Raw genomic sequence first — 27,495 nt, 5'->3', positions numbered from 1 at the left:
TACTGTGTCTACTTATGGTTGCCATAATTTAAGGATATTGTCAAGGTAGAACATGTGCAGAGGAGGGCAATCAAAATGATAAAGGGTCTGGAAACCTTTTAGTTGAGAAGGTAATGGTTCGAACCACAAATATGCTGGATAGATTTGAGAACCAATAGAGCTGTAGCAATAGATTGGATTTGATCATCTTTCCCCCACTTGCCTCTTTATTACCATTTTCAGAAATTCTGTTGGTGAGGGAAATTCATCACATATCAAACAACCCCGAGTCCAGGAGTAGGTTCTCATATTAGTTGGATTTCAGATGGAACGGCTCAGGCAGCAGCAGGAAAAACGCTAATACTAATTACCTGCTGCACCAAATGGGTCTACTAGGATGTTTTTCGATTGTGAGTAGAGGCTGAAACTGCAGAGATTCTGCTCAGCATGATCATCTTCTGACTGCAATTAGAAGTCTCGAGGTAAGAATGCCTGTTGGGTACAAATAAAAGAATAGGCTAGTAAAGAGCAGGATTTCATATTTCATTGCTTTTCATCAGACGATGTCAGTCTCTGTGCTGCTGGTGTTTTTGCTAAGCAGCCTCATGGCTGCCCGGAATGGCTTACAGAGTATTGCACAGCTAACGGCTTGTGCGAAGGGGAGGGAAGCAAAACAGGCACGTTCATTCACTAGTTTCCTGTATTATATAATCCTCCGTAGCCATGTTAGAGATAAGAGAGTGGCCAGCTGCTTGTTATTAAGACTGTAAATTTGTTATTGTGCCTGGTAGTAATTCAGCCCTTTGGGAGGCTCTGTATTTCTGAAGTCAAAGAGTCAAACCCATGAGAGTCTCTTTTTAGTTCTTGCAGTTCTTTGGTAACACGTTGATCCCCATGACGTACAGTATTTCAGATTGTTGGTTTGTGCTTAGCAAGTTGCCTGTAACGATGATCTTATAAGTGATCAGTACATTATTGTTATTTCAGGGAAAGCTGGAGTACAGGGATTAATTTTTAAACACGTTGCCCTCCTCCCTCACACCAGAATATTTCTTCAGCAACAGATGTATTTATTCAATCAGAGCTAATGCTCAAACTAATAATAGACATAGGTAGATATATTTAATTTGACTTGAAGTGTCTGTGATTATAGAATTTGAAGCGCGCACGGGGGGGGGGGGATCTTTTAAAATGAGCTCATTTAGAAGTGGAAAGGTTTACTAGGAAGTGACAGCAGGAAATAGATGTTGCCTCCATGCCCTATTTGAAGAGTGGTTGGCACTGGGAAAGCAGTGTGTGTGTGTGTGTGTGTGTGTGTGTCCCCACTTGTGTGTATTTGGGGCTTTTAATTGTTTCGGCATCTTCTCTAGTCACAATTGCCCTTCAGTGGGAAAATGGGCTGTTTGGGGATATCTGGTGTCCCTTTCCAGAATCTATTGTTTGCTAAGTCACTGTAGTAATTTTATTAACTCCTCGTTCTCTGCGCCAGAAGTTCTCTGCACCTCTCTCTTCCATTTTGGGTCATAATAAGTGAGATTTAGGCCCCATCTGCCCTATGCATTTAAACCAGTATCATACCAGTTTAAACAGTCATGGCTCAGAATCCTGAGGAATGTAGTTAAGAGTGCTGAGAGTTGTTAGGAGACCCTTATTCTCCTCAAAAAGTTACAATTCCCAGAGTGGTTTAACAATCAATCCCTCTTTGCAGGGAACTGTGGGAATCTTAGCTCTCTCTGAATTCAGGATTACCTAGAATTACTAAGACCATTAAAAAGTAGGCTAGCATGTCATTTGATTGCAAGCTGTTGTTAGTGCACACACAAAAAGCTTTCTAAACTTCCTCTGTCAAGGAGTGTCGCTTTTAAGAACTCCAATCGTTTAAGTGCTGGTTTCCGTTTTTTTCAGAGAAAATCCAGTAATGGAACAATAATGATTTAGAGCCATTCATCTTAAGGCTGAAAGAAGAAACACATTTCTACTTATGTCTCCTAGTTTCACAACAGTTAAGAAAGTCCTTTTAGTTTCCTGATCTGGTGTAAATTTAGCTTGTATATTTATGCCTAGATGGGCAATGACACATGATTTCTTTCAAGTAGAGAGCAAAAGCAATTTTTCATATTCTAGAGAGCATAGCTACAAGAGTGGCCAGAGCGGATCGCAGTATAGACTGAGGCAAAATATCTATTGTCTTGGCATTTTGACAAGCCAGGTAGCACTGTCAGAATTTCCATCCCAGGATTGGGTGCACGGTGACTGACAGGGTCTTGTTGGCTTGGTATGCTATTGGTATTCAGGCCCCTCTCTCTGGCATGGGATTCCTGACCACATGACAGCCTCTCTGAACTCTAGAGCTGCTTCCATAAGTTTACCTGTACTCCTGTGTCTGCAGCCCTAGTCATGTGTGGCATGCTAGTTCATGTGTTATGCTTAAGGAGGTGTTAGAGGAGTCTCCTATTTTTGAAATCTTACGCAAGCCACTCTTGTTTTGTATTTATCAAGCATCTGGAAGCATTGGGGGTAAGTCTCCTAAGCTTGATTTGTTTAAACCAGCATTGGTGTCCCAAATGATTTTGCTGCTACTGGTGTAAGTTGATATTAATTTATTTCATACGGGCCTTTGTTTTTGTTCACTGTGTTGTTTGGGTTAGATGTATTGAGGAAGGCCTGTAGTTCAGTGGGAGAGCATTAGCCCTGCATGCCTAAACTCATAGGTTCAATCCCTGGTGTCTACCAGTAGAGCTGGGAAATGCCTGCCTGAGACCCTGGACAGCTTGCTTCAGTTTTCAAGAGCTGGGTGGACATGGTCTGATGTGATGTGATGTGATGTGATGTGACACAGCTATCGCAGGGCTTTCTTTCAGCCCGAACTTATCAGAACTCAGTTCCGGCACCTCTCAGGTGGGCACCATTGCCATTATAAGAGAACAAGGGAGGTGTTCGTGGTGAGTTCCTCCACCTCTTTTTCTAGAAAAATAGCACTGGCTATTTGTAAGTCACCTTGACGCAGTCCTTTTTTATATTTACTTTAAGGGCTATATATTAAATTTAGAAGTAAGCTATTATCTTCAATGACATATGCTTTATATACTTATATAGTGGGGTCTTTCCCCCTGGCTAGATGGTTCCCTTGTCTAATAATACTACTACTACTAATTTATTATTTATACCCCGCCCATCTGGCTGGGCTTCCCCAGCCACTCTGGGTGGCTTCCAACAAAATATTAAAATACAGCAATGCATCAAACATTAAAAGCTTCCCTAAACAGGGCTGCCTTCAGATGTCTTCTAAAAGTCTGGTAGTTGTTGTTCTCTTTGACATCTGGTGGGAGGGCGTTCCACAGGGTGGGTGCCACTACCAAGAAGGCCCTCTGCCTGGTTCCCTGTAGCTTTGCTTCTCTCAGTGAGGGAACCGCCAGAAGGCCCTTGGTGCTGGACCTCAGTGTCCGGGTAGAACGATGGGGGTGGAGATGCTGCTTAAGATATACTGGACCAAGGCTGTCTCTCTCCTCTAGAGGAATTTGGCAGCAGCAATGGGGAAGAACAAAGGTTAGACCTCTCCCTTAGCCTCCCAGGTGCTGTGGCTGCTAATGCTGATCTTAATTTCTTTTGCAGCAGTTCACCCTCCACATTTTATTTTAGCGCACAAAATAAACTCCCTTAAGATTATTTTCTTTTGCCGTTATTTCTCCCTAGTGGAGCACGCCCCACATTTTTGTTCAAGAATCAAATGCTTCTACTCCTGTATGTAGTAACTGGTGAAAATTGCACATATGTAAAAGAAATCAAATCCTGATTCTTGAGATGTGCGGAGATCACCATTGGTAGTACTGAAGCATAAAATTTTAAGCAATATTTATTATAGTAATATGCCAATCCATTAATGAGGCAGAAAACATGATTTGCTACTTTGCGTGCAGTTGCTGCACAGAAGACATAACTGTGTTGGTTTTGTTTCCTCAGCAATTCTTTGTCTCGCCTACTTCAGAGCACCTTTTAAAGCCAGGGGGATAATGCGAACAGTTGGCACTTGGGTCGGGGTTTGTCTAGTTTCCAGACCTGATGAATGCTAATGGCCACTTTTGTTTGCATAGGCCAGGGGTGGGGAACCTGAGGCCTTCATTCCCTTGTGGGAACCTTTCAGGGGGAGCAGAGGCAAAAGTGGGCCAGATAATGGCAGTCACTTGCCTTTGTGTAGTAGGCTGCATTATGCAACAGTTGGAAGTGCATGTATGTGTGCATCCCACTCCTCTCCATTCCTGCAGTCAAGACACAAGATCAGGGTTCAAGGACCCGCTCCAGCCAGGCAAAAGCACTCAAGGAAGGTGTAGGCCTACACTGGTGTGAAGTGCGACCCATTGAAGGGATATAGGATAGGACAGGGATACCAGCTGCTATTGAACTGCAACCCCCATCAGCTACACAGCCAATGGGCAGGTGTGATGGGAGTTGCAGTTGAATGACATCTGGAGGGCACCAGGTTGGCTACCCCGGATTAGGGAGCGTGTCCCAAGGACAACGTGGAGGAAATGAGGCCCCAGGCCTGAGATGTTGTCCCACCACATGCCTCTTAACAAAGGGATAGTGCAGATTAATGTCTGTGTCCTAGTTCAAATCTCATCTCCAGTATAAACACACAAGGTGTTTATACACTATAAACTCACAAGACATATAAAGACACTGGCAGGCCACTATTTCTCATCTCTAGAAGGAAGGTATAAGAATAATGTGTGCAATTTGTGTTCGAACACTTGCAGTGGAAAATATAGAAACTCTGTGATGTTCTTTTTAAAACAGAGTACAGTGGTACCTCAGGTTACATACGCTTCAGGTTACAGACTCCGCTAACCCAGAAATAGTGCTTGAGGTTAAGAACTTGGCTTCAGGATGAGAACAGAAATCGTACTCCGGCGGCGTGGCAGCAGCAGGAGGCCCCATTAGCTAAAGTGGTGCTTCAGGTTAAGAACAGTTTCAGGTTAAGTACGGACCTCCGGAAAGAATTAAGTACTTAACCAGAGGTACCACTGTATAACCATAAGAATATTCAGTGGGTTGTGTTAGGAATTTAACTGGAAAGCAAGCATCAGCGGGAATTCTGGAAGCTGGGAAAAGAATACAGAGCTTGGCCCTATGTCTTTCCCCTTAAACTTCCTACTTTTTGCAAGTCAGTGCCCACAAGCATTCTTGTGGCTTTAAGAACTTGCTCATGTAAGGGTCACTGCGCTTCTCTCAGGTCATTGATGAGGCTGTGGCTCAGCCTTCAAAAAGAGTTGATTGGCTAGAGTGAGGAGCCAGGAATGAGAGATAGTTACCTAGGCAACCAGTATATCAGTCAGGTATCCTTATTCCTGCAGGGACACTTCCTGCTACTTGTGGACTCTCCCTCAGCCATTTCCTACCCCCAAACAGAGAAGCAGTCTGTGGCAGCACTGGGATCAGTGATGTGTGTTTTATGGGGGGAGGGGGAACAACCATGCAAATTAGGGTTATTTGCATTGGAAATTTTTCTGTTGCCCTGGAGAGTGATCTAGTCTAGCATGTTTATTTTGTATTTGGTAAACAAAGCAACAAAATAAAACTTTGCAAAGCTTGCTTAACATTGTTTCTTCAATCAGCACCTATTCATTGTTGCTAATGAAGAGATGAAATGGCAAAAAAATATATGTCCAAGATAAAATAAGTCGCTAGAAAGTGCTCTGGCTCACATCATTGATTGGGGTCATGGCTGAGACTCATGATTTTCTAGAACTTTTATAGATTTGATCTTAGCAGCTCCAGAAATTTATGCCTGCCCCTATGGAATAAGAAAGACAACTTTGTGATAGGGATGCAAGCAAGGTTTAGCCCTGTGCTGTATTTGGGGACAGAAGTCTTTAACAAAGATCTCTTCGCAGTTGAGCTCTGATTATTGGATGGACCTCAGAATAGATGTTGCATCATTCTTTAAAGCATGGAATTTTGTTGGTTGGGAAGAAGTTTTATGGTTGAACATTCACTCATCTTTCATTCTGATTACTCTGAGGTAATATAGAACATAAATCCAAGTTAGCTCCATTTTTCTTTCAGTAGATCCAAAGATCCACTTCAATATTTGGTTTTAAAAGCCCTGAAAGACAGGAGCTATATTGGATAATGCAGGGCAAAGTCACTGTCATGACCTCAGGGTCCCACTGTGGAACTGGAGGAAGAATCAGAAAGAACTGTGCTGGAAACTCCACCACAGAAGGCCATTCTGCCAAAACCTTCCAGGCCCAAGGAGGTCACATTGCCACCCCTCTGCCTTTGAGGACTCCGGTCTCAGAAGCTCCATCAAAAGTATCTTGCCCATGTCATAGGATTCAAAACAGATAGGACAACGTTAACATACTCAACCTGGTGGCGGAAGATACATTGTTCATGAAGGAAGTTTTCCCAGGGTGAGGCTCATCTATTGCACTTTGGTGTGCTGGCCCCTGCAGTTTCCTCAAATGTGGGGAAACTTTATGGCAGTGGGGGATTGTGTTTTTGTTTTCCCCTGGTTTTTTTAAAGGACCCCTTTAACCAGAGGAGCAGCTCCCACTGGTGGCAATAGAGCTAACTACCCAGCAGCCTCTATTAAAGGCTCAGTCTGGGATAACTTGTTTGCTGAAACAACAATCTAAATTTGCTTCAGCTTGAGCTGTGCATTGAATTGTCCATCTTGAACACCTCATCTTGGACCTGCTGTCTACCAGAGCCCTTACCTGTAACGGAACAGTCATTTGTTATTAATAATGAGCGAATGCTTTGAGCAGTGGTGGGGGAACCTGTGGCTTCCAGATGTTGTTGGACTCCTGTCAGCTTCAGCCAGCATGGTTAATGGTCAGGGTTGGTGGCAACTGTATAATTCCTGAGGACCACAGGTTCCCAATCCTTGGTTTAGAGTCTGAATATCCAACGGTTCATTATATACTTTATGCAAAATGGCAGAAGCACTACAGAGCATCTACAACCTAGTTTAAATCAGAAAGTGCTTATTGTAGTATGGCCTAGGGCAGATGAAATGTTCCCAATCTTCTAACTGTACTTAAGGGAATAGGATTGTGCTGTGGACTTGCATGCGCTGTCCTCTCGCACAGAAATCCCCCTCCCTTCCATGGTTTGCTTTTGAACCATGACGTAGCCTTATGTCTTCTATAGCACTAATCAGAATATTCTATCAAGCATTGAGGAAATAGCAGGACTGGAACATTTTTATTAGGGAAAACTCCCCTGGTAAAGTCCTAGCATGTTTGTTCTGCATTAACCTTTCTACTCTAATAATCCCTAGCAAGAATGTGTTGGGAGGGAGGGATATACTGTTGCATTACTAATGAAAACCACACTTGTGATATTGCTGAAATCCTGGCAGTGGGAGTGCTTTAATTTGGTCTTCTATTTTTATTCTAAGTCTTGTGGTCTGGGTTGTGCAATACATTAAATTCAGGCAGAAAAGGGATCAGGGCTGCAAGGTGCTGGCGATTTGGAATTTGATTTAAAAAGAGATGTTGTGGGAAATGTATGTAAGCCTTAGGCTTCAGAAGAATGTGCCGTTACTAGGGAGTAAGCCCAACTACACACCCTATGACGTGCTTTTGCATAAATAGGATTGGGAAACGCACTGCCTGTCTTGACTCTGGAAATTTACATATGCTGTTCTGTATTGGCACAGTGTCAGCGCCGGAAGCTGTCATGGAGACATGATGTGTATTTTTGCTGTCACATTGTTTTATGCTACCAAGTGCATTCATTGCCTTAAGTTGTGCTTTTTGTTTTGTGATTTGCAGCTTTCACTCCTAGTAGCAGTATAATATACTGAAGCAGCACCTTGGCTGTGATTTGTAGGCTAATAGCCACAGAGTTCTATAGATATGGTTGCCCTGGCAAGTACGGTACATCTTTTAAGATCTCTTATGCTTCCCCAGAATGTTGAGCGGGTGGGGATTTCTCCAGACTTTGCCCTGAATCGTGGAGCTATCAAGCTGTTTCCCAAATGTCTCCAAAGCTAGGGCAACAGGGGTGCCCTCCTCCCACTGCAACTCAGAGCTGGGAAGGAGGATAGATCACCCCATTGGTTGTGCTGACCTTGAAGGTTTTCAAGTACTTCCAAAAGCCTAGTCCACATTACATTAGTCGTGCATAGGCCACATTACATCACCTGCAAACTCCACCAATCTCTATATGCTTCGCCCCTGTAAATTCAGGTTTACTTGATCTGGAGATAATCCAACAAGTTGGGGAAAGTGGAACTCCAAACCTCTCAACTTGGGGTCAAAGACTATTTGTTTTGGTGTTTTGGGGTGACTGTATCAATTGTCACTTTCTGCTACTCCCTTTTCCGTGCCCATTACTTCCTTAGTGCTTTCATTTCATTTCCAACCATGCTGTAACTATTTAATATGTACTTCTTCTGATCCCTCAGATTTGTCCCCAAACCAGAAAACTGCACAAGCAAACCACACTAAATATTTCTGCTACAGATATTGTGCAGCAATCTGAAAAGTGTGTTGAGAATGCACAACTGCATTCATTTCTTTTCCAGCCAACACACTCCTGAACCAGAGAGTGTAGATTTATATGTATGGGTTTATATTATTTTGATCCCTCAAATTTGCACAGATCCAGAAAACTGCAAAAGTATGTGCTGAGAATTTTCAATTACCTTACTGTGTTCAGTTCAGCACTTCCTGACTGGGCATTTTTTTTGGGGGGGGGGGATTGGTGTTGGGGGGGGAGCAACGTGCAAGCGCAGCTATCTGTGTGCATACCCTGTCAGTACTATCCGTGCAGTGAAATCAGCAATTTAGAAATTGGGGGCTAACACAAAAGGGAAGAAGTACTGGTATGAATTTGAATGGGAAAAGTAGATTAACAGGTAAATACTGTTCATATGTGTCTGGTGGTGGTGGGGGGATGCTTATGCCCAAAAGAGAAGGAAATACATTTTAAAAACAGAATGCACACAACTTCCCCCAAAATGTGTGAAACCTTTTTCTCAGAGTTAGGTTATCTCCACTTTTCACAAGGTGCCGTATTTGGAATGTAAATAACCACAGCATTTACTTTTAAGGAAATCTGCACTGCAGCATTGCAGATATATTTGCAGCTTGTCTTTGGCAGGGTGAAGGCAGCATGTGGTATTGAATTTATTGATCAGGGCATTGATGTTTTACGAAGTGCATTTTGGCACTTTTCAATAGCATATTCAGGGAGAGCTGGAGATGATTTACCCTGTGAAACTTTAAGCTATCCAAAGAATACACACATAAAAATCTTTGCAAAAAGGCAAGGAATGGTACTCAATGAGAGTTAATTGTAACTGGAGCCAACTCCCTCCTGCAATATAGGGATAATAATGCTGCCCTACTTTTAGAGAGGGTAATCACACTGAGATAATGTGTGTGGAGCACTTAGAATGCTTGAAGTATGGTTTTAAATGCTAAGTAAGCATCAAGTAGTCTGCACTGGTGCTTATTGCTTCTGTTCATTATATTAAGGCACAATGGAAACTCGTTTGAATAAATGGTGTTTGAAATCATATTCACATTGCTCTCCTGAAAATGGCCATTTCCCCTTGATATAACAGACTACAAGTCATCCGTTCAGCTTGCCAGGTTGACTGATCATGGAACATTGCCCCATGCCATATCAGGGAATTTTCCACACAGTTAGAATCATACCACATGGGGCACCTTATGTGGCAGGCGCATATGAAGGTAGCCCAGCAGCCCACTTCCTGTTGCAGAGCACTTAATGTGATCAAGTAGTTTTGCAGGAGAAAAGTGTTGGGTGAGGGAGGTTTCTTAGCCCTTCGCAGGCCAGCTGCTTTTCCCTGAACACCCCAAATACTTGTACCACAGGTTTACTTTGCAGACATGAGTCTGGAATCATGCAGTGGTAAAAGCAAATTGGGAGGGTGACCAATATGGCAAGAGTTAAGTAACCCCCTTTCCCACAGTTCTTTGCTACAGAGTTGACCTTTTTGGGCTTCTGTTACACATGACTGTTGCCTGCCTTGCTTGCAATTTTGCCCTAAGCCTGTTATGGGTTATAGGTTTAGGTTTGTTTCATTTATCATTGTGCAGTCAGGGTTTATGCAGTGTTTGTGGTGTAGTTTAGCTTAAAGGCCTCCTGTAATGTCAAGTCCCTTCAGAATGGATGGGGAATATATACAGGAGGAATGGACTTACTACAGAGTTGTTGGTGGATAACATTCACACTGCTTTCTTCCAGCTAAATTTCAGGAGCAAGCGCCTGGATAATATATGCTCCAATACACAAGTTAGAGAACACTTAACTTATCAAGAGCAAGGAACTGAAATTGATTAGTTCACGGGCAAAGTGTGCAGAATCCCTTTGTTGGTTTCACTCCCAAACAAAAGTCTAGCCAGAGTCCCAAGGCAAATTGCAGAATTGGGTTCTGGGATGAAACTGAGTAGTGACTTCTTAATCCTTTGGTTTTGAAAACAAGTCAGATTCTCTGTGAATCTAACTTTTTGAAGACCGAGAACTCGGTTTAGGATTGAAACATGGGGCAGGGATGCCAGACACTTGTTCAGTGATGGGTACCAGGCCACTCCCTCAGCCATGTACCATAAGGCATTTAAAGCACATGCTTATTTGCTTAATAAAAAATTGTATTTTCTTTAAGTTGGGTATAGGAGTCCTAACATAATCACTGCATATGCTGGGTTTAAGGGCAAGAGAGGAAGCAAATTCATGACAACAAATGAATTGCTTTCTGTAATGTGATGCTTGGCTGTTAAGTAATCTGAACAGTTCCTTGAACTTTGCAATTTCCACATGTATTATATATACATATGTACATACATATAAAAGAAAGGTACCCAGTTTCCTAAAGATCAGAAATATGTTTTGTAACTTTCACTGAAATGGGAGAGTAGACTTCGATATACTCATATTTTTTCCTTTCCCCTTTTTAAAATTGGTGCATGTCACGTGACCCTCATGTGCTCAAGAGATTTCACTTCCTTCTCAGAGCAACTCATCCAGAAATGTCTGTGGAAAGGATTTCCTACAATACTTTAGCTAGTGTTTAAGGCTGCCACAGGAAGCCTCTTGGTGTTTGCAGATACTGACTTCCAGAAGCAATACTTTAGGATCTGGAAAGGGCTCTTGATTTAAAAGTAATCACATCATTGAATTCCCTGTCAAACTGAGGAATGGCTTGGCAGCTTCAAAAGTACTGTTTGTTTCTTCTTAAATTCATTAATTGGATCAAATGTTTATCAACCCAAGGGAGCACTTCCCAGTACCAACAAAGAAGTGTTGAAATTGCACCCTTTTGATCCTTTTGGCGTAGGCTAGCTTGTAAGTGGCATTCTAAAGAGCTGATATTTTTACAGTATTTTCATTAAGTTCAACAGATGAGCATTACCAGGAGATCCCTTTTTTTATTTTTCAGGTTCTGTGACCATTCAGCCTGGGAGGAACAGCGGTGTGTCACCCGTGGAAAACAAATTAAGGCAACATGGATATCTCAATTCTACAGTTGTATTGAACAAGTACAGAATTTGGTACTAGTTATCCTAGGATTTTTAGCTTTTCATTGGAAACCTAGAAAGGTAAGCTTCTAGTTTTTAAGTCTGTGGCAAAACTGAAATAAAAAAACATAATGTTTGGGCAAGTTCTGGTGGTATCTCAGAAGGTGTATGTGTATTGAGCAGAGATTTTCAGTCAGTGCGAGACTGCAGGGAAGTTCTGCAAATGTCTGCAGAGATGATGAGTGTGTCTTTCATCCTACCATATCTAGCAGTCACAAAATAGCTGCATTTGTTGGATTCGCATAATTTATATAGGTTGCACTTTTTAAAGCACAGAATATACCCTTTGTTTTAGTAACAGCTATCATAATAGGATATTTTAGAGATTCAAAAACCATTGAAGATGCATTTAAGACAAGCAATTGTGATAGAAAATGAACTGTTTATATCCAAAACTAGGTCTGTGGGTTCGATGTTCCCTATCACTGTGGTACTGTTGACTAGAGTTCTTGTTTTTTGTTTTAACTGAATCCTGGGGCACACTGCAAATACACATGGTGTGAAAGTTAATTTGAACATGACTGGCAAGTATATTATGTGAAGTAAATGTGCACCCTAGAAAATGCCCCAGAATCTTCTGTGACGCTTGGCATTCCATGACTGTCAAGCAGGGGTCTGTGTGGAAAATGTTTTCTATAAATGGAAAGTTTGCAAACCAATTGCTTGCTATTTTAAAAGACCTGGGCAATTAAGCTTCCTACAGCTTTCCCTTTCCATTTTGTTCCTTTTGTGGTTTAAGTTAAGCAGATGCTAGAAATGGATGGTGCTCCGGAACACAAGGAAATGAAGTCAAAACAAGTCCTCTTGACTATACATTGGCCCAGTTCAAATGATAATTCAAGACTATGAAGCCTTGAATGAGTGTTAGGGCCAAGCATGCCTCATTTATCCAGAATGTAGGACAGGCAGCAAGATATTGTATTCTCTCCCCAGCCCTCAAGAAGTGAAACTGAGGCATGCTGGAATTCCTGGGTCAGGCAGGAGAACTGTGAAGACAGCAAGCATGAGACAGCCCACCAAATGGTTTCTTGGTAACTGGAATAAGGATTTCTGCTTCAGCTAGCAAAGTACCAGGGGAAGTAGGAACTGAAGTAGAGTCTTTAAAATGACATTTGAACCGCTGCAACCAGCTGGGACCTCTACTTCAGCAGGAAGGTGTCCAAAGAAATGGGAACCAGGGGTATTGAAGGAAAAGCAGGGAAGTCAGACCCCTGGAATCTGACTGACAGCATGAGTGATTCAGCAGAAGTGCCATATTTTTCCGTCTATAAGATGCCCCCATGTATAAGACGCCCCCTATTTTTGGGGACTCAGATTTAAGAAAATGGGGGGAGATGTATCCGTGTATAAGACGCCCCCTAATTCTTGACATTATTTTTTAGGGGGGAAAACCTAGTCCTATACACGGAAAAATACGGTAATTTCAGGCAGAGTGGATCTATGCAACTGGAACCATTTTTTTGCTGCAAGCCTAGAGGTTTTTAGACCCTTGTGGACAAAAGCTTCATAGCAGATAGCAGAGCTGTCATTCCTCATTTCCTATCCTTGGTATGAGAACATTTTGTGTGGTCCACCCTGATAGGATTATTATTATTTTTTGCTCCATAACTCTTCTTCTACTTTGATTAGAGCAAGACTTGAGTAGATTGTAGAAAGCTGTACCCAGTGCATTTGACTGGCAACATCATCTCAGTTGAGATGACCGACTTCTTTAGCTGCTTTTTCCATCAGGTCTCAAGCACCCTCCATGCAAAGTGAACCAAACTGGAGCAATTTTTAAAAACCGTATCAATAGTATTGGTGTGGAACGTCTCCCAGGTTCATCACCTACTAGACAGGGTCTAGCCAGCCCTGGTACACATTCCTATCTGGAGAAGTCAGAGATTGAACCTGGGACTGTATGCATTGCATGGTCTATAGACAGTTGCTTTAGGCATTTCCTTTTTGTGGTCCACCTCTCAACTCTAGGAATCAACTCTTGATCATTTTAACCCTTCCTTTTCCCAATTGCATTTCCTTTTTATCCATCCCCCTATTGCAGCAGGGGAGGGGAATATGTAAATCTTTCCCTTACACCACAATTCCAACGAAAACCATCCCTTCTAACGTTGGGAATGGGGGGGAAAGAGTGACTGCTTGCTTGACTACACAATGCTATTTTGATTCCAGAAGTCTAGAATCAGAGTCACTAGCTTGCTTGTAGAACAGCAATGACCAGTTGCTTACTAAATCATCCACACCTTGAAGTACCCTTTGACCCAAGATTCCAGTTCATTCTCCTTTCTCTGTTTCACTACTGTCACTTCTTTTATGGAGTAAACCTGGTGACGAGGGATGGGATTGCTGAATGTGCTGTGCATCTGCACCCCAGTCACTGCTTACCGAAGGCTTTTCTCAGCCTCCTCCACCCCTTGTATCATGAGTAAACAGGCTTGCTGGTGGGAGAAACTGAGTTAATAAGATAATAAACTGAGATAATAAACTGACGTCAGGTGAATGTAATAGGTTTGACAAGGAGGGCAGCTATAATGTTTAGTGTCACAGAAGGGAGAACAGCTCTTTGTGAGTGTTGTTTGCTGGTTTGAAAGCAGAGGTGTTTATAGGCTGGTGTGGTGCTGGATATGAGAGCAATCCTTAGCCTCTGAGTCACAGGAAAAAGGGCATAGTGTGTTCTACTTAGATCATGGGATTTGAAATCCGAGTATCTTTTTACTAAGTAAAAACCCTGAATGTCTAAAAATATCATGATAGTTTGTTTTATAAGGCACGGCCAGGATAACATGTCCCAAGTCCTAGAAGGAATAAAGAAGAAAAGCATAGTCATGAAAAGTTGGACTGCTGCGGTTTTCTATATATAACTGGAATGAACTGGGTTTGAGGGGTAGTTTTATAAATATGGATGCAAAGACGCATTTCGCTTCTTGGCAGTGTTAACCTCTCAAGTTGAGCAAGAGGCTCTTTATGCATATATATATATATACCGTATTTTTTGCACCATAACACTCACTTTTTTCCTCCTAGAAAGTAAGGGGAAATGTCTGTGCGTGTTATGGAGCGAAGGCCTGCGGGTGGCGGGGGGGATCTGCTGCAGTCGTGAGCAGAGGATCCATGGTTCCCCTTCCTTCCCTCCTCCATGGTTACAAAGCATGGATCCACATGGATCCTCAGGATTTTTGCATTGGGCTACTCCAAACTCACTGTCAGATCACATGTCTGTGGCCACAGCATGAACCACAAAAATCATATATCCACTATTTCGTTTAGAATATTTTTTTTCTTGTTTTCCTCCTCTAAAAACTACGTGCGTGTTATGGTCTGGTGCGTGTTATAGAGCGAAAAATACGGTATATATATATATAGCCTTTGTACAGGAGGTTAGCTCCTACACATACACATCACTTAGTACCCTCTATCCAGAGAAGCTGGAAGTGTCTGAGGACACATTCCAGCCAGGCAAAAACAGGTTGAGAAGCATAAACAGTGAAGGGTGTGACCTGGGAGAGTTCCAAGGGCCAGGTACAGAGAGGCCTGGGGGCCACATTTGGTCCCTGGTGCTGAGGTTCCCCATTCCCAGTCATGGATGCCATGACTTAAACCTTAATCTTAGCTACAGAAATGCAACACTTCCTTGAAGAATGAGACTGGTCTATTTTAAAATGACTTGGCTTCCCTTAAGATTTCTACAAAGTATTTCTTCATAGCTGGATTCTGTGAATTCCCCTGAAAGTTTGTGGCGGCAGAGGCTGAGTAAAGGTAAAGGTAAGGGGACCCCTGACCATTAGGTCCAGTCGTGACCGACTTTGGGGTTGCGGCGCTCATCTCGCTTTACTGGCTGAGGGAGCCGGCGTACAGCTTCTGGGTCATGTGGCCAGCCTGACTAAGCTGCTTCTGGCGAACCAGAGCAGCGCACGGAAACACCGTTTACCTTCCCGCCGGAGCAGTACCTATTTATCTACTTGCACTTTGACGTGCTTTCGAACTGCTAGGTTGGCAGGAGCAGGGACCGAGCAATGGGAGCTCACCCTGTCACGGGTATTCGAACCGCCGACCTTCTGATCAGCAAGTCCTAGGCTCTGTGGTTTAACCCACAGCGCCACATAACTTTTAATTCTGGCAGTTAAAAACAAATGCACGGCTGGAAAGTTGCACAAAAGAATGAAGCACCTTAAATGTTCTTTAATTACCTTGTCTTTGTTCATGTTTAAAATATATTTCTGTTTTAAAAGCTAGCTTTTTCAATAGTTTCTTCTTCTTCTTCCTCCTCCTCCTCCTCCTATTTATTTAAAATCTCCATCCATCTGGTGAGAATAACTCATATTCTGGATTTATGCTGGAGTGAAAGCATCTCATTTGCCAAGGAGGCAATTTGTTATGGTGGGAAATCGTTCTGTTGTGATAGTGGTGTAAGCAAAATATTTTATTCTGGGCAAATAGTTTATAATAGTATTAATTAGAACAGAAATACCCAAACTATGTGCCAGAGCACAACAGTGTGCCAGGAGAAAACTGCTATTGTGCAGAAGAGACTAAAAATCCATTTCTGGATCCATTCCTGTCACTTGACACTCACGTGGCCTCTTTGACATGAAGTTCCTTCCATCAGTGAGGGAAATAGTTCAGAATGGTGGGAACTCATGGTATAATTCAGAAACCTCATCCTGAATATATGCAAGGGAATGCTATATTTTATGAACATTTATTATGGTTACTTCTTACACTTTGTGCCTTTAAAAAAAAAAAAAAAACCAGAATGGCTCTAAATTCGTCCTCTTCTAAATGCATATAATTGAATCTCTTTGAAAACCCCAATTTCACACCTGATGCTATAACGGCAGTTAAGCTCACAGCGATAAAGGCATGTGATATGATTGGAAGACTAAATAGACATGTGTATTTAAAAATCAATATCAATTTTGAATGCTCAGACTCAGTAATTCATTGTGTGGTTTTTTTCCAGATGGGACAATAAAGCTGCCTTTAAGAAATGCAAAATACCATGCTCTCACCCAAGAAAACAACAGCCCGCTGTAAGTAAAAAGATGTTTGGTGCAAAATGTCACACACATTATGAAAATTTTCTACAATAGGGAGCTTCTTGTAAGCTGAATCATAACTCAAGAATTCAAGTGGGTGAGACCTGGAATTTTAATCACATTTAAATCTTGTAAATCTTTGTTGAAATTGTTTTGTTTTTGTGTGGGGGAAAAAACTTTTTAGAGATTATAACTTGCTCAACTTGGTGACCTCCAGATGGTGTTTTGACTATAACTTCCATCAGCTACAGCCAATATGACCAACGTCAGAGACGGTGGGAGCTGTGATCCAAAACTTCTGAGGGACAACATATTGGCCAAGGCTGCTCCAGGGTGTGGCTCACCCAACACAATACTGATTTCTTCCATAGGGATGATCAAACACATGAATGGATACTGAGACAGACATTTAGATCCGTAGGTCACCATTGGTCTTGCTTGGATGTGACACCATGGTTTAACATTAACAAATATGAGCCTAGGCCTGGCATGCTCCTTTGTCTATCTCTTCTGGTGCAGCCACAAAGAGGAGTTCGGAATATTTTACGTAAGTTTTTGATTAACCACAGCTTGGCATAACATCCAATCCCAAACAAATGTGTGGTTAATCTTTAAAGGTAAAAGTAAAGGGACCCCTGACCATTAGGTCCAGTCGTGGCCGACTCTGGGGTTGCGGCACTCATCTTGCTTTATTGGCCAAGGGAGCCAGCGTACAGTTTCCGGGTCATGTGGCCAGCATGACTAAGCCGCTTCTGGCAAACCAGAGCAGCACACGGAAACGCCATTGACCTTCCCGCCGGAGCGGTACCTATTTATCTACTTGCACTTTGACATGCTTTCGAAATGCTAGGTTGGCAGGAGCTGGGACTGAGCAACGGGAACTCACCCCGTCGTGGGGATTAAAACTTCCAACCTTCTGATCAGCAAGCCCTAGGCTCAATGGTTTAACACACAGCGCCATCCGCGTCCCTATTGGTTAATCTTTACTATTGTTTAAATAAGCCAGCTTGAAAACATAGTTTATACATTTGGCTCGTTTCAACAAACGCTAAAGATAAACCACCATGTAAGGGTTGGACGGTACACTAAACTGTGGTTAATCTAAAACGGAGGTGGAAGCTTCTGATCTTCCTAAAGCTGTGGCAGAAGAATGGAGCATTTGAGTTTGAGGCTCATTGTTAGTATAAAACATGGTCTGAACATAGTCAATGTGTGTGACACCGCCTGCTTGTCTGGAGCAAAACCATGTAGTACTTTGTGCAAATTCTTTGACTGCAGCCGAGAATCAAGACTCTTACTAAGTGGGTGTTTTTCATTGACATAGGCAGCTTCAGGTTATGTAGATTAGACCATAGCCCTCTTCTGACATTTCAGCCTGGACACATAAGGGGAAAACACCTATGGAGAGGATCCTAAGAGGGGAGAAGGTGAGTGGCACCAGACATGTCTACTCGACCCTCAACCTTCATGTTTTTAGGGTAAAGGTCTGAAGCAGGCCTGTGTATTTTTCTGAATGTGCTTGCAGGCCTCCTCATAATTGTGAACCCTGAGAAACTATTATCATTTTGAAAGCATCTAAAATATATGGTGAGGTCTGCTGAAGCAAATGGTCTCCTGTTAAAATGGTAAATTAATTCTTCTTTAATGCTACCATTAAAATAATTTGAGCCTTTGCTGTTAAAATCAGCATTTAAACAAACCTAGTTTGGATCCTATTTCAGATTGTGTTTTGTTTTCATTCTGCCTTAGCCTGCTGTCATAAGGGCTGCAAGTGAAGACGACACTCTATTTTGGTCCTTCATCAAGGCTTTGCTGTGATCAAACAGTGAAAAGAGGCGTCTTCCCCATGACAACATGTCAGCAAAAGATATCAGCCCCCGCCATGGTGCAAAATCCCGCACTGTGCAGCGGGCCTCAACTATTGATGTCACGACTGACATGTTAGATTTGTCTTTGGCAGGTTAGTATCTTTTCTTCCTACCTGTGTCCTCATGGTTGTATTGAATTCTTACTTTGTCTTGCTTTTCTGTTTGAAATTCTAGTTTTTTAGACAGTCCCCTCCCCCCTGCACCCAGTGCTGGTAATGAAAGGATTAATTTGGGAACACACACACTGTTAGTTATATTTGTATCTTTTCCCCATGTTATAAGCAGCGGGCATGATACAAGGACAGTGGGGAGGATACAGTGGTGCCCCGCAAGACGAATGCCTCGCAAGACGAAAAACTCGCTAGACGAAAGGGTTTTGCGGTTTTTGAGCTGCTTCGCAAGACGAATTTCCCTATGGGCTTGCTTCGCAAGACGAAAACGTCTTGCGTTTTTTGCAAGTTTGTTTCCTTTTTCTTAACACCGTTAATACAGTTTCGACTTGACTTTGAGGAGCAACTCATAGAACGCAGTGTGGTAGCCTTTTTTGAGGTTTTTAGTAATTTTTGAAGCTTTTCCAAAACTTTTCTGACACCGTGCTTCGCAAGACGAAAATTTCGCTAGACGAAAAAACTCGCGGAACGAATTAATTTCGTCTTGCGAGGCACCACTGTAGTAGATTTGGGAGCAGTATAAATAAGAGAAGTGAGTGGAAGTGAGAGCTGGACCATAAAGAAGGCTGATTGCCGAAGAATTGATGCTTTTGAATTATGGTGCTGGAGGAGACTCTTGAGAGTCCCATGGACTGCAAGAAGATCAAACCTATCCATTCCTAAGGAAATCAGCCCTGAGTGCTCACTGGAAGGACAGATCCTGAAGCTGAGGCTCCAATATTTTGCCACCTCATGAGAAGAGAAGGCTCCCTGGAAAAGACCCTGATGTTGGGAAAGATTGAGGGCACAAGGAGAAGGGGACGATGGAGGACGAGATGGTTGGACAGTGTTCTCAAAGCTACCAGCATGAGTTTGACCAAGTTGTGGGAGGCAGTGGAAGACAGGAGTGCCTGGTGTGCTCTGGTTCATGGGGTCACGAAGAGGCGGACACGACTAAACGACTAAACAACAACATAAATAAGAGACAGAAAAGTGTTCAAGAGACAGAAAAAAGAGACCAGTCAACACTGAATTTATGTCGTTACGAACTTTTGTACCATTGTCAGTTCTTCCCATAGCATTGCCTTAAAATTTTTGATTGAACAATTTTGCCTCAGAAGCTGTAGATTGGTCTTTCATCCAGACCAAATTTCATGCATGACCAAATGCTTTTATATGCTTAATATGATCTTTGATCATTTTTCTTTGAACACTTTTAGGCCTTTTATTTTCTCATTCATTCTGGAAGTGCTTTGAAGTGTGTGTGTGTGTGTGAGAGAGAGAGAGAGAGAGAGAGAGAGAGAGCGTGTTTACCTACTATTTGAGATACATAAGATTGAAGTTCTAGGTGAACTATTTACATAGTTATTTGAATAAGTGATTAAGTGTTTACTTTTTACTTTATTTACCCCTAAATTGTCCTTGCTTCCTTATGGGAGTGTAAGACTATTTTAAAATTGACTTAATCTGTATATCTTTATACGTTTATGCTAATCTTTGTACTTTGCAGGTAACAGCCAAGATCCGGATGAGCCAATCTTAGAATTCAGTTTAGGTGAGTAGTTCCATTGTCCGGAGAGGTCACTTCCTGATTCACATGGAGAAGCCGTTTTCAAGGGAGCCCAGAGACCGAAGCCCGCAGCTGTATTGAGGCAGCACTGGGTGTTGAAATTTTGCGCCCCTAACCATTTTGTGTCCGGGGCAACCACCCCGTGGCCCTTTCCCACACTGTGCCACTGAGGCAGACAAGTGAAAAATGGGCATTCCCTTCCCCTTTATACTTTGCATATATTTGCGTGACATGGTGTGTAAGCCGTATTGTTTCTTTCCTATAGCTTGCAGCGAGCTCCTTACCCCATCGCTAGATAGAAAGCCAAATAGTTTTGTAGCAGTGAGTGTAACTACACCACCTCAGGCATTCTGGACAAAGCATGCTCAGACAGAGATTATTGAGGTAAGTACTACTACGTTACCCGCTGCCCCAGCCAAAGCACCACCAGTTAATCTTAGTTTTCCAAACGTAACTTTTTCTCTTCTTCTTTTTTTTAATTGCAGGGAACAAGCAACCCTATCTTTCTAAGCAGTATTGCCTTTTTTCAAGACTCTCTTATTAACCAGATGACACAAATAAAACTTTCTGTATATGATGTTAAAGATAGATCTCAGGGAACTGTAAGTCCGATTCACCAAATGTCTTCTCTGTCATTCATGTTCAATGTAAACAAAATGTTGCATATGCCTTTGGTCTGAGGTACACTGCCTGTTCTCCCCCTTGAAGGCCAGCACTAACAGTGTAATCCTAACCTTATCTACTCAGAAGTAAGTCGTGTTGAATTCTGCGGGGCTTAGGTAAAGGTAAAGGGACCCCTGACCATTAGGTCCAGTCGTGACCGACTCTGGGGTTGCGGCGCTCATCTCGCTTTATTGGCCGAGGGAGCCAGCATACAGCTTCCGGGTCATGTGGCCAGCATGACTAAGCCGCTTCTGGCAAACCAGAGCAGCACACGGAAACACCATTTACCTTCCTGCCGGAGCGGTACCTATTTATCTACTTGCACTTTGACGTGCTTTCGAACTGCTAGGTTGGCTTACTCTGTGGGGCTTACTCCTGGCTAAATGGAGTTAGGATTGCTTTCTTAGTGCTGGGGTCAGAAACTTGAGGCCTAAGGGCCAAATCCAGCCCTCTCCATCCAGCCCTCAGGAGTGTCTGCAGGCCATGCCTCTCCTCCACATCACATCTGTCACTGGCCATGTTTTTAGGCCTCCTTCATGTGCTTTTGCTTGGCTGGAATGTGTCCTTGAACTGTGACAAACCCTCTTGCTTGGACTGAGGATGGAGAGAGGGGTTTGTGTTGCCATTTTTGTGAGGCTAAAATGTAGCCCACTGTACAAAGTAAGAGTCATATCTGTTGCTCCACCCACTATTTTGCCCCTGGCTCCACCCACCACAGGTATGTGGTGCCTGGAAAGTTGCCTATGAAGGAATTTGGCCCTTAGGTTGGAAAAGGTCCCCACCCCACAACGCCTTAGGAGATGGTATTGTTAAATGAGCATTCTAAACATGCGCTTGAAGATGCTCATTTTGGGCGACATCCAATGATTCCCTTCCTCTGATGGAGAGTGGGAATCTGTGGATCCAACTGATTAAAAATAACCATGCTTCTCTCTCTCTCTCTCTCTCTCTCTCTCTCTCTCTCTCTCACACACACACACACACACACACAGCCAAATTGTAGTTTATAAAACTAGCCAAGGATTGGTGTGATGTCTGAATTGATAAAATACGGTATGTATGTAGTCGTCTAGCAAAGCATAATCCCAAAGCCCTGCTTTTGACATTGCAGCCATTGTTCTGTCTCTGAAGACTGTTGAATCCTAGAGACAGAAGTGAACTTATGAACCTGAATACTGCACTGATAGAAAATGAAGGCAGACAAGCCACTCTAAATTGTGATTCGAGTCTTGCAGGCTTTGGAAAGTCAAGCTATCATTCTAAAGTATTTCTAGTGCAGTCTATATTCTGGCACGATGCCAGTACTGAGCCAGAGACAGTGAGAGGCTTTGGTTTCAGACATCACCTTGAAGCCATAGGAATGAGCTTTGTAAATAGAAATTAGAAACGTAATGAGTTTAGGAGTAAAATGTCCTCTGTGTTGACAATACTTGTCTTTTCCAGATGTATCTATTGGGTTCTGTGATGTTCACTGTAAAGCAGCTACTTAAGGAGAGGAACCATAGGTTGCATTTAACACTAAGGTTTGTGCTCCATTTTTGTTCATTTGAAAAGAATCAGGCTTCCACATCTGTGTGTACTATTGGAAAACTAGGCCATTTAACTGCACGATTGATGCTGTTTAAACTGGGGTCCTTTATTGCACCCCAGTTCAGAAAGTGAAGTGTCCAGGCTTTTAGGGCTATGAATGCTCAACGAGACCTTTTTAATTTTGTGTTGTAATGAAATAAATATTGGAACTTCAGAGTTTCCTCTCATCTCAAGTGGCTGTAAGACAATTTAATGTTCAGCACAAATCTTGCACAGGGCAGAGACTTTCTGGTAATTCTTCTTAGTAGAACGTTGGTAAAGTAGAATATTTGTTTTATGATTTTCCCCACCCAGCATAAAAACAGAGATTTGAACACCAACAAGTAACCTCAGGAGTCTTTTTCATGTGCTACTTGTGCGATGGGGCAACCATTGATATAAAGTATTATTTTTAATCTTCTAAAACCTCATTCTTCACAGTTGTATGTGTTCCAAATCTGCACTTTAATAAGTTCTGTGGGTTTTTGTGTTTTGTTTATACTTAGAAATGAAAGCCAATTTCAGGGCATGTCAGAAAAGCTAATTTAAATGTGTATCAGTAAGCCAGCTCCCAGATTCTGAAGGAATATAAAGATGTAAATGCAAAACATGGGTAACGATTCTGTTTGGCAGAGCTTTCATAGATCACAATGACGAGGAAATTGCATCTGGCAAAGTCAATTACATACATGCATATAAGTTTTCAGAAGTGTCCTTCTGCACTTCAACCTCAACATCACATTTATTTTTTTGAATTTTGTCTTAGGCCTTTGGCTTAATGCCAAAGCAGATGCAACTGCATTTGCTAGTATCCCTTCTCCATTACATGTATTTCCTATTTCCCCCTTCTCTTCCCGCTTTGTTGCCTGCCCTGTATTTGAAATGCGTACTGTAAACTCCTTGGGGCAGGGACCTGTGCATTTTGCTTCTGTAAGGCCTGTAAAGCACTACAAAACTAGTACTATAAGCTCCAAGGGCTGAGAGAATGATTTTACCCAACCCTGGATTGCAAGAGGTTACAAAATACCCAAGGCTACACATATCCATGCATTTAGCATCTTTCTTATATTTTAATATTTTTATATAGCAGTGTTGGATCCTGATCTTTTTGTTTGAGTCTCCATTTATGTAGCTAGAAAGAGTTAACGACAGAGGAAGCTGTAAGAATTGGTGTCTATAGCCAGTTGGCATAGTATATGCAACAGCAACCAATTAGTAGTCCTAGCTGATGGATCGCAGCAATGATGTGTGTGTTGCAGATCTGCTGAAAGTGATCGTGTTGGTAACATTACAGTCATAGGATGGCAAGTGGAAGAAAAAACAGACCAAAGGCCTCCAGTTACCAGGTCTCCTGACACCATCAATGGAAGGGTGAGTGAATATCTTGCCCTCCTTCTCAAGACAATGCTGGAAATAAAAGATGTGATTGATGATCTCCTCACCACCTTCTTTTACAACTTTCCCCAACCATCCTCAAGGACAATTCACACTGTGTTGCTGTTCTTTTAACCCATGGAGCTGTTCAGACCTTACTTGGGTGCAAGCTTTCGGGGGCAAGCATACTGTACATAGCACGGCAACCAGTCCCATGATTGCAGTAGTTGTGCCACTATAATATCAGGAAGTATATCTGGGATTTTATTCCATGCTGATAGGTATCTCATTGCGGAACAATAATTTCAGAAGCGTGTATCTTGCTGTCAATTTTTATTTTTCTCACTGGTCAAGACTAGAGAGAGAGAGTCCATGAATTCCACTGGGGATTATCACACTGACAGGTGGCAGAATATACACAAATATAGCTCAGGGTTTCTTTATGCTGTAGCTGCATGTAAAACATCCCTGAATGCTACACATTTATCTGATAGCAGGTCTTGTTGAAAATGTCTCAGAAGTAAACAGTCCTCTATAGCTCAGTACATTTTATTTTTTAAAAAGTCAGTGATGAAGCATTGTGTTTTGTGTATTAATACTATTCTCGTTTTCTTCAGACTGTGCTGTCAGTTGATGAAAGTTTAACAGAATCTTTAGGAATCCGATCCAAATATGCTTCATTACGGAAAGACGTGTTGTTAAAATCCGGTAAGTGGATCCCATATAGCTCAAGTGTTCCAGCAAATGACTTCCTAATCTTCAAATGTGTGCTGAGTCACAATCTTGACTGCATTAAAGGAATTGGGTGTATCTGCATTTGTTTTAACTGATGTGTCATCTTGACGACATGCATATAAGTAGATGGGGACAGGGGTGCACTGCTGATCTGAATTTAAGAGCCTAAGAACATAAGATGAGCGTTCTGGGTCAAACCAATGGCCCATCTGGTACAGTATCCTATTCTCACAGTGGCAAACCAGAGGCCAGTGGGAAGCCTGCAAGCAGGACCCAAGCACAAGAGCCCTCTCCCCTCCTACGATTTCCAGCAACTGGTATTCAGAAGCATTAGAGACTTTGGTTGCAATTTCTGATCATTTGTATTGGACTAATATAGTGTTTAGTGCCATTGTTATTGGCCATCGTGTTGTGTTATTTTGTTCAGCTCCAACTGAGCAGAGCAGAGCAATCATGGCTGGTAGCCATCAGTAGCCCTCTCCGGCATGAATTGCTTAATCTTCTTTTAAAGCCATCTAGATAGGTGGCCATCACTGCCTTAATATCTTCCAACATTCAGCTGCATTGGATGTCTATGAATTCCAGTGTTACGAGAAAGAGAAAACATTTTCTCGATCCACTATGCCATGAATAATTTTATGAGCTTCTGCCATGTCGCCTCATACAAGCCTTTTCCCTAAGCTAAATAACCCAACATCTCTCCTTATAAGGGAATTGCTCTGTCCTTTATCATTTTGGATGCCCTTTCCTGAACCTTTCCACACTCTACAATATCTTTTTTGAGATGAGGCAACCAGAACTGTCCTTTCTTCTTGATCCCTTGCAGTGAATTCTTCACAGCTGCTGCACACTGGGTTGAAATTTTCATAAAACGATAGATAGATAGATAGATAGATAGATAGATAGATGATAGATAGAAGCAAGCAGTACTAGCAGAGTTGTAGCATAAAGTTTTTGATGCAAAATGTCTTGCAAGGTTTCCCCCAAAAAACATCACTGGAAGCAAAAGTTAGTTTTCAGTGGCAACAGTTGATATGCTGTGTGATCTAGAAAAAGCGTATTTGTGTGTCGCTTAAGTGCTTCTCTGCATGCACAGGGAGACATGCCAGTTTTTTGCTCACAGTTGCAGTGCCATGTGCTGTATGAAACACGTCTCTGGAAGGGCTTCGGTTAGAAGCACATGGCAGCCCACATTCACAAAGAGCTGCAGGAGGAGGAAGGGAAGTCCTTAGAGCAGCCTTCCCTAAACTGGTTTTGGACTACAATGCCCTTTAGTCCCAGTTAGCAGGTCAGTAGTTGAGGATTATGGGAGTTGCAGTCCAAAGCATTTGGAGGGCACCAGACTAGGGAAGGCTGCCCTAGCAAATGCACATAAACCTTTGGATCTTGACCACCGTTGTATCACTGGCTGAAGACAGAGGCAGCTCACAACACTGGGAAGACACTTCCAGGTCTCTTCTAGAAAGATATATCCACAGCTGTTTCTGTTGTAACCAGCAGATGGAATGCTGATAAATCCTTTTGTGCCTCTCCCTGCTTGTTTTGTTTCCCAGCCATAGGAGGAGGCAAACTGCCCTGCAGCCCAGCTGCCTAAGATAGGTGGAGGGTTGTGCTGTGAGCTCCCTTTCCATATCACATCTGTCTTCAGTCATGTTTCATCAGCTGGGGATGTACTTGTAAGAATGATGCAACAAAATAATTGTGTGTGTGTCCGTATACATACTCCATTGAGACTCTTTTCTATATAACTTCGTCATGTGAACTCATTCTGAGTGGCTTGCTGCAGAATGGCAAACTAAACAGAATTGCTTATTTTTCAGTGTTTGTTGGACACAGAGCATTACTCATCCAAACGCTTATCTAGCATCATCTATGCTGTTGCTAATAAAGGTTTCTTTTCACCAATATCTATTATTATGGTAGCACTCTCCTTGGACATCAGTACTGGGAAGCTAAGACACTACTTGGAAACAAACAGCCACACAATTTATGTGATTGTATGCAGGAGAAAAGTCCAGGCCCCGTCACGTGGATGAAGCTTGGGTTGTGGGATCAGGATTGCCTGCAAAAGTGTGGTCCCGAAAAGCTCATTATAAAGCTGTTGGGCATCTGCGTTGTAACCCAAATATACATGTCTATGACTATAACATTTTTAATGCACATTTTTAAAATTAAAAAATGCAGTATATGGAAAAGTGAATCAAGAATTGATCAAACCTCAATTTCTGCTTTTGCTGTGGTTGTTTGAATATGTGCATTGGGTGGGGGCGGGGAGTTAACTAAGTGCAATGCTGTTACATTAATCTTTTGTATGTTTTGGTGTAATAGGCCATTTGTGATCTCTGAGCCTCTTAACAACTTTGGTGTTAGAGGAACGGAGTTTGTATTATCTGGTAGCAAATTATGTCTTTTAACATTTTAGTGTTTGGAGGGGCCATTTGTCGGATGTATCGCTTCCCCACCACGGATGGGAACCACCTTCGGATCTTGGAACAAATGGCAGAGAGTGTGCTCTCCCTACACATTCCCAGACAGTTTGTGAAACTGCTACTTGAGGAAGATGCTGCCAGGTAAATCCCACCAGCACCACAAGAGCAGTCCCTATAGAAATGTTTTTGAAGTTATTAAGAAATTAATATATTGTATGCAGCTTCGTTGTAAATACCTGCCCTCACAGCTCTGCATTTCTGACCCACTCTCCTGACCTGCCTTGCAAAATCTTTTGAAGGAGTATTGCTAGGAACGTCCAAGTCCCAGTGGCACAGACCCATTTTATGAACTTGCAAATTTAGGCTGATTTTCCAAAAATCAACAACAAATTCTGGTTTTGGCTGCCTGAACTGTCATGGATTGTTTTCAGCCTAGTTAACGGTTAGGATGTGATTCCCTTCTGTCTTCCTGTGACTGAAAGATGTTACCAGCTGAACTGAATCAGGGCTTTGTCAGTTTATACTATCAGATAACTTTTTGATAGATATAATGATAATCTGGCTAGCT

General features: G+C 42.4%; 1 protein-coding gene across 18 annotated transcripts in view; it reads left to right on the top strand.

Moving 5' to 3' along the window:
• The window catches only part of INPP4A (inositol polyphosphate-4-phosphatase type I A), a 100,857-nt gene that overhangs the window by 30,766 nt on the left and 42,596 nt on the right, over positions 1-27,495 (top strand). For all 18 annotated transcript variants that reach the window (XM_081003405.1, XM_081003404.1, XM_081003417.1 and 15 more), the window contains exons 2-11: positions 11,399-11,558; positions 16,495-16,564; positions 18,320-18,530; positions 20,098-20,142; positions 20,423-20,541; positions 20,643-20,759; positions 22,264-22,343; positions 23,649-23,760; positions 24,381-24,471; positions 26,921-27,068. In XM_081003405.1, the coding sequence (XP_080859531.1) occupies positions 18,425-18,530; positions 20,098-20,142; positions 20,423-20,541; positions 20,643-20,759; positions 22,264-22,343; positions 23,649-23,760; positions 24,381-24,471; positions 26,921-27,068 (818 nt within the window). In that variant the 5' untranslated portion in view covers positions 11,399-11,558; positions 16,495-16,564; positions 18,320-18,424. The remainder of the gene's footprint in view (positions 1-11,398; positions 11,559-16,494; positions 16,565-18,319; positions 18,531-20,097; positions 20,143-20,422; positions 20,542-20,642; positions 20,760-22,263; positions 22,344-23,648; positions 23,761-24,380; positions 24,472-26,920; positions 27,069-27,495) is intronic.

The sequence above is a fragment of the Podarcis pityusensis genome (assembly GCF_964106645.2).
Source record: "Podarcis pityusensis genome assembly, chromosome: 4".
In the NCBI taxonomy this organism is placed as follows: Eukaryota; Metazoa; Chordata; class Lepidosauria; order Squamata; family Lacertidae; genus Podarcis; species Podarcis pityusensis.
Note: the sequence above shows the minus strand (reverse complement) of the source record. Positions and strands in the feature narration are given on the sequence as shown.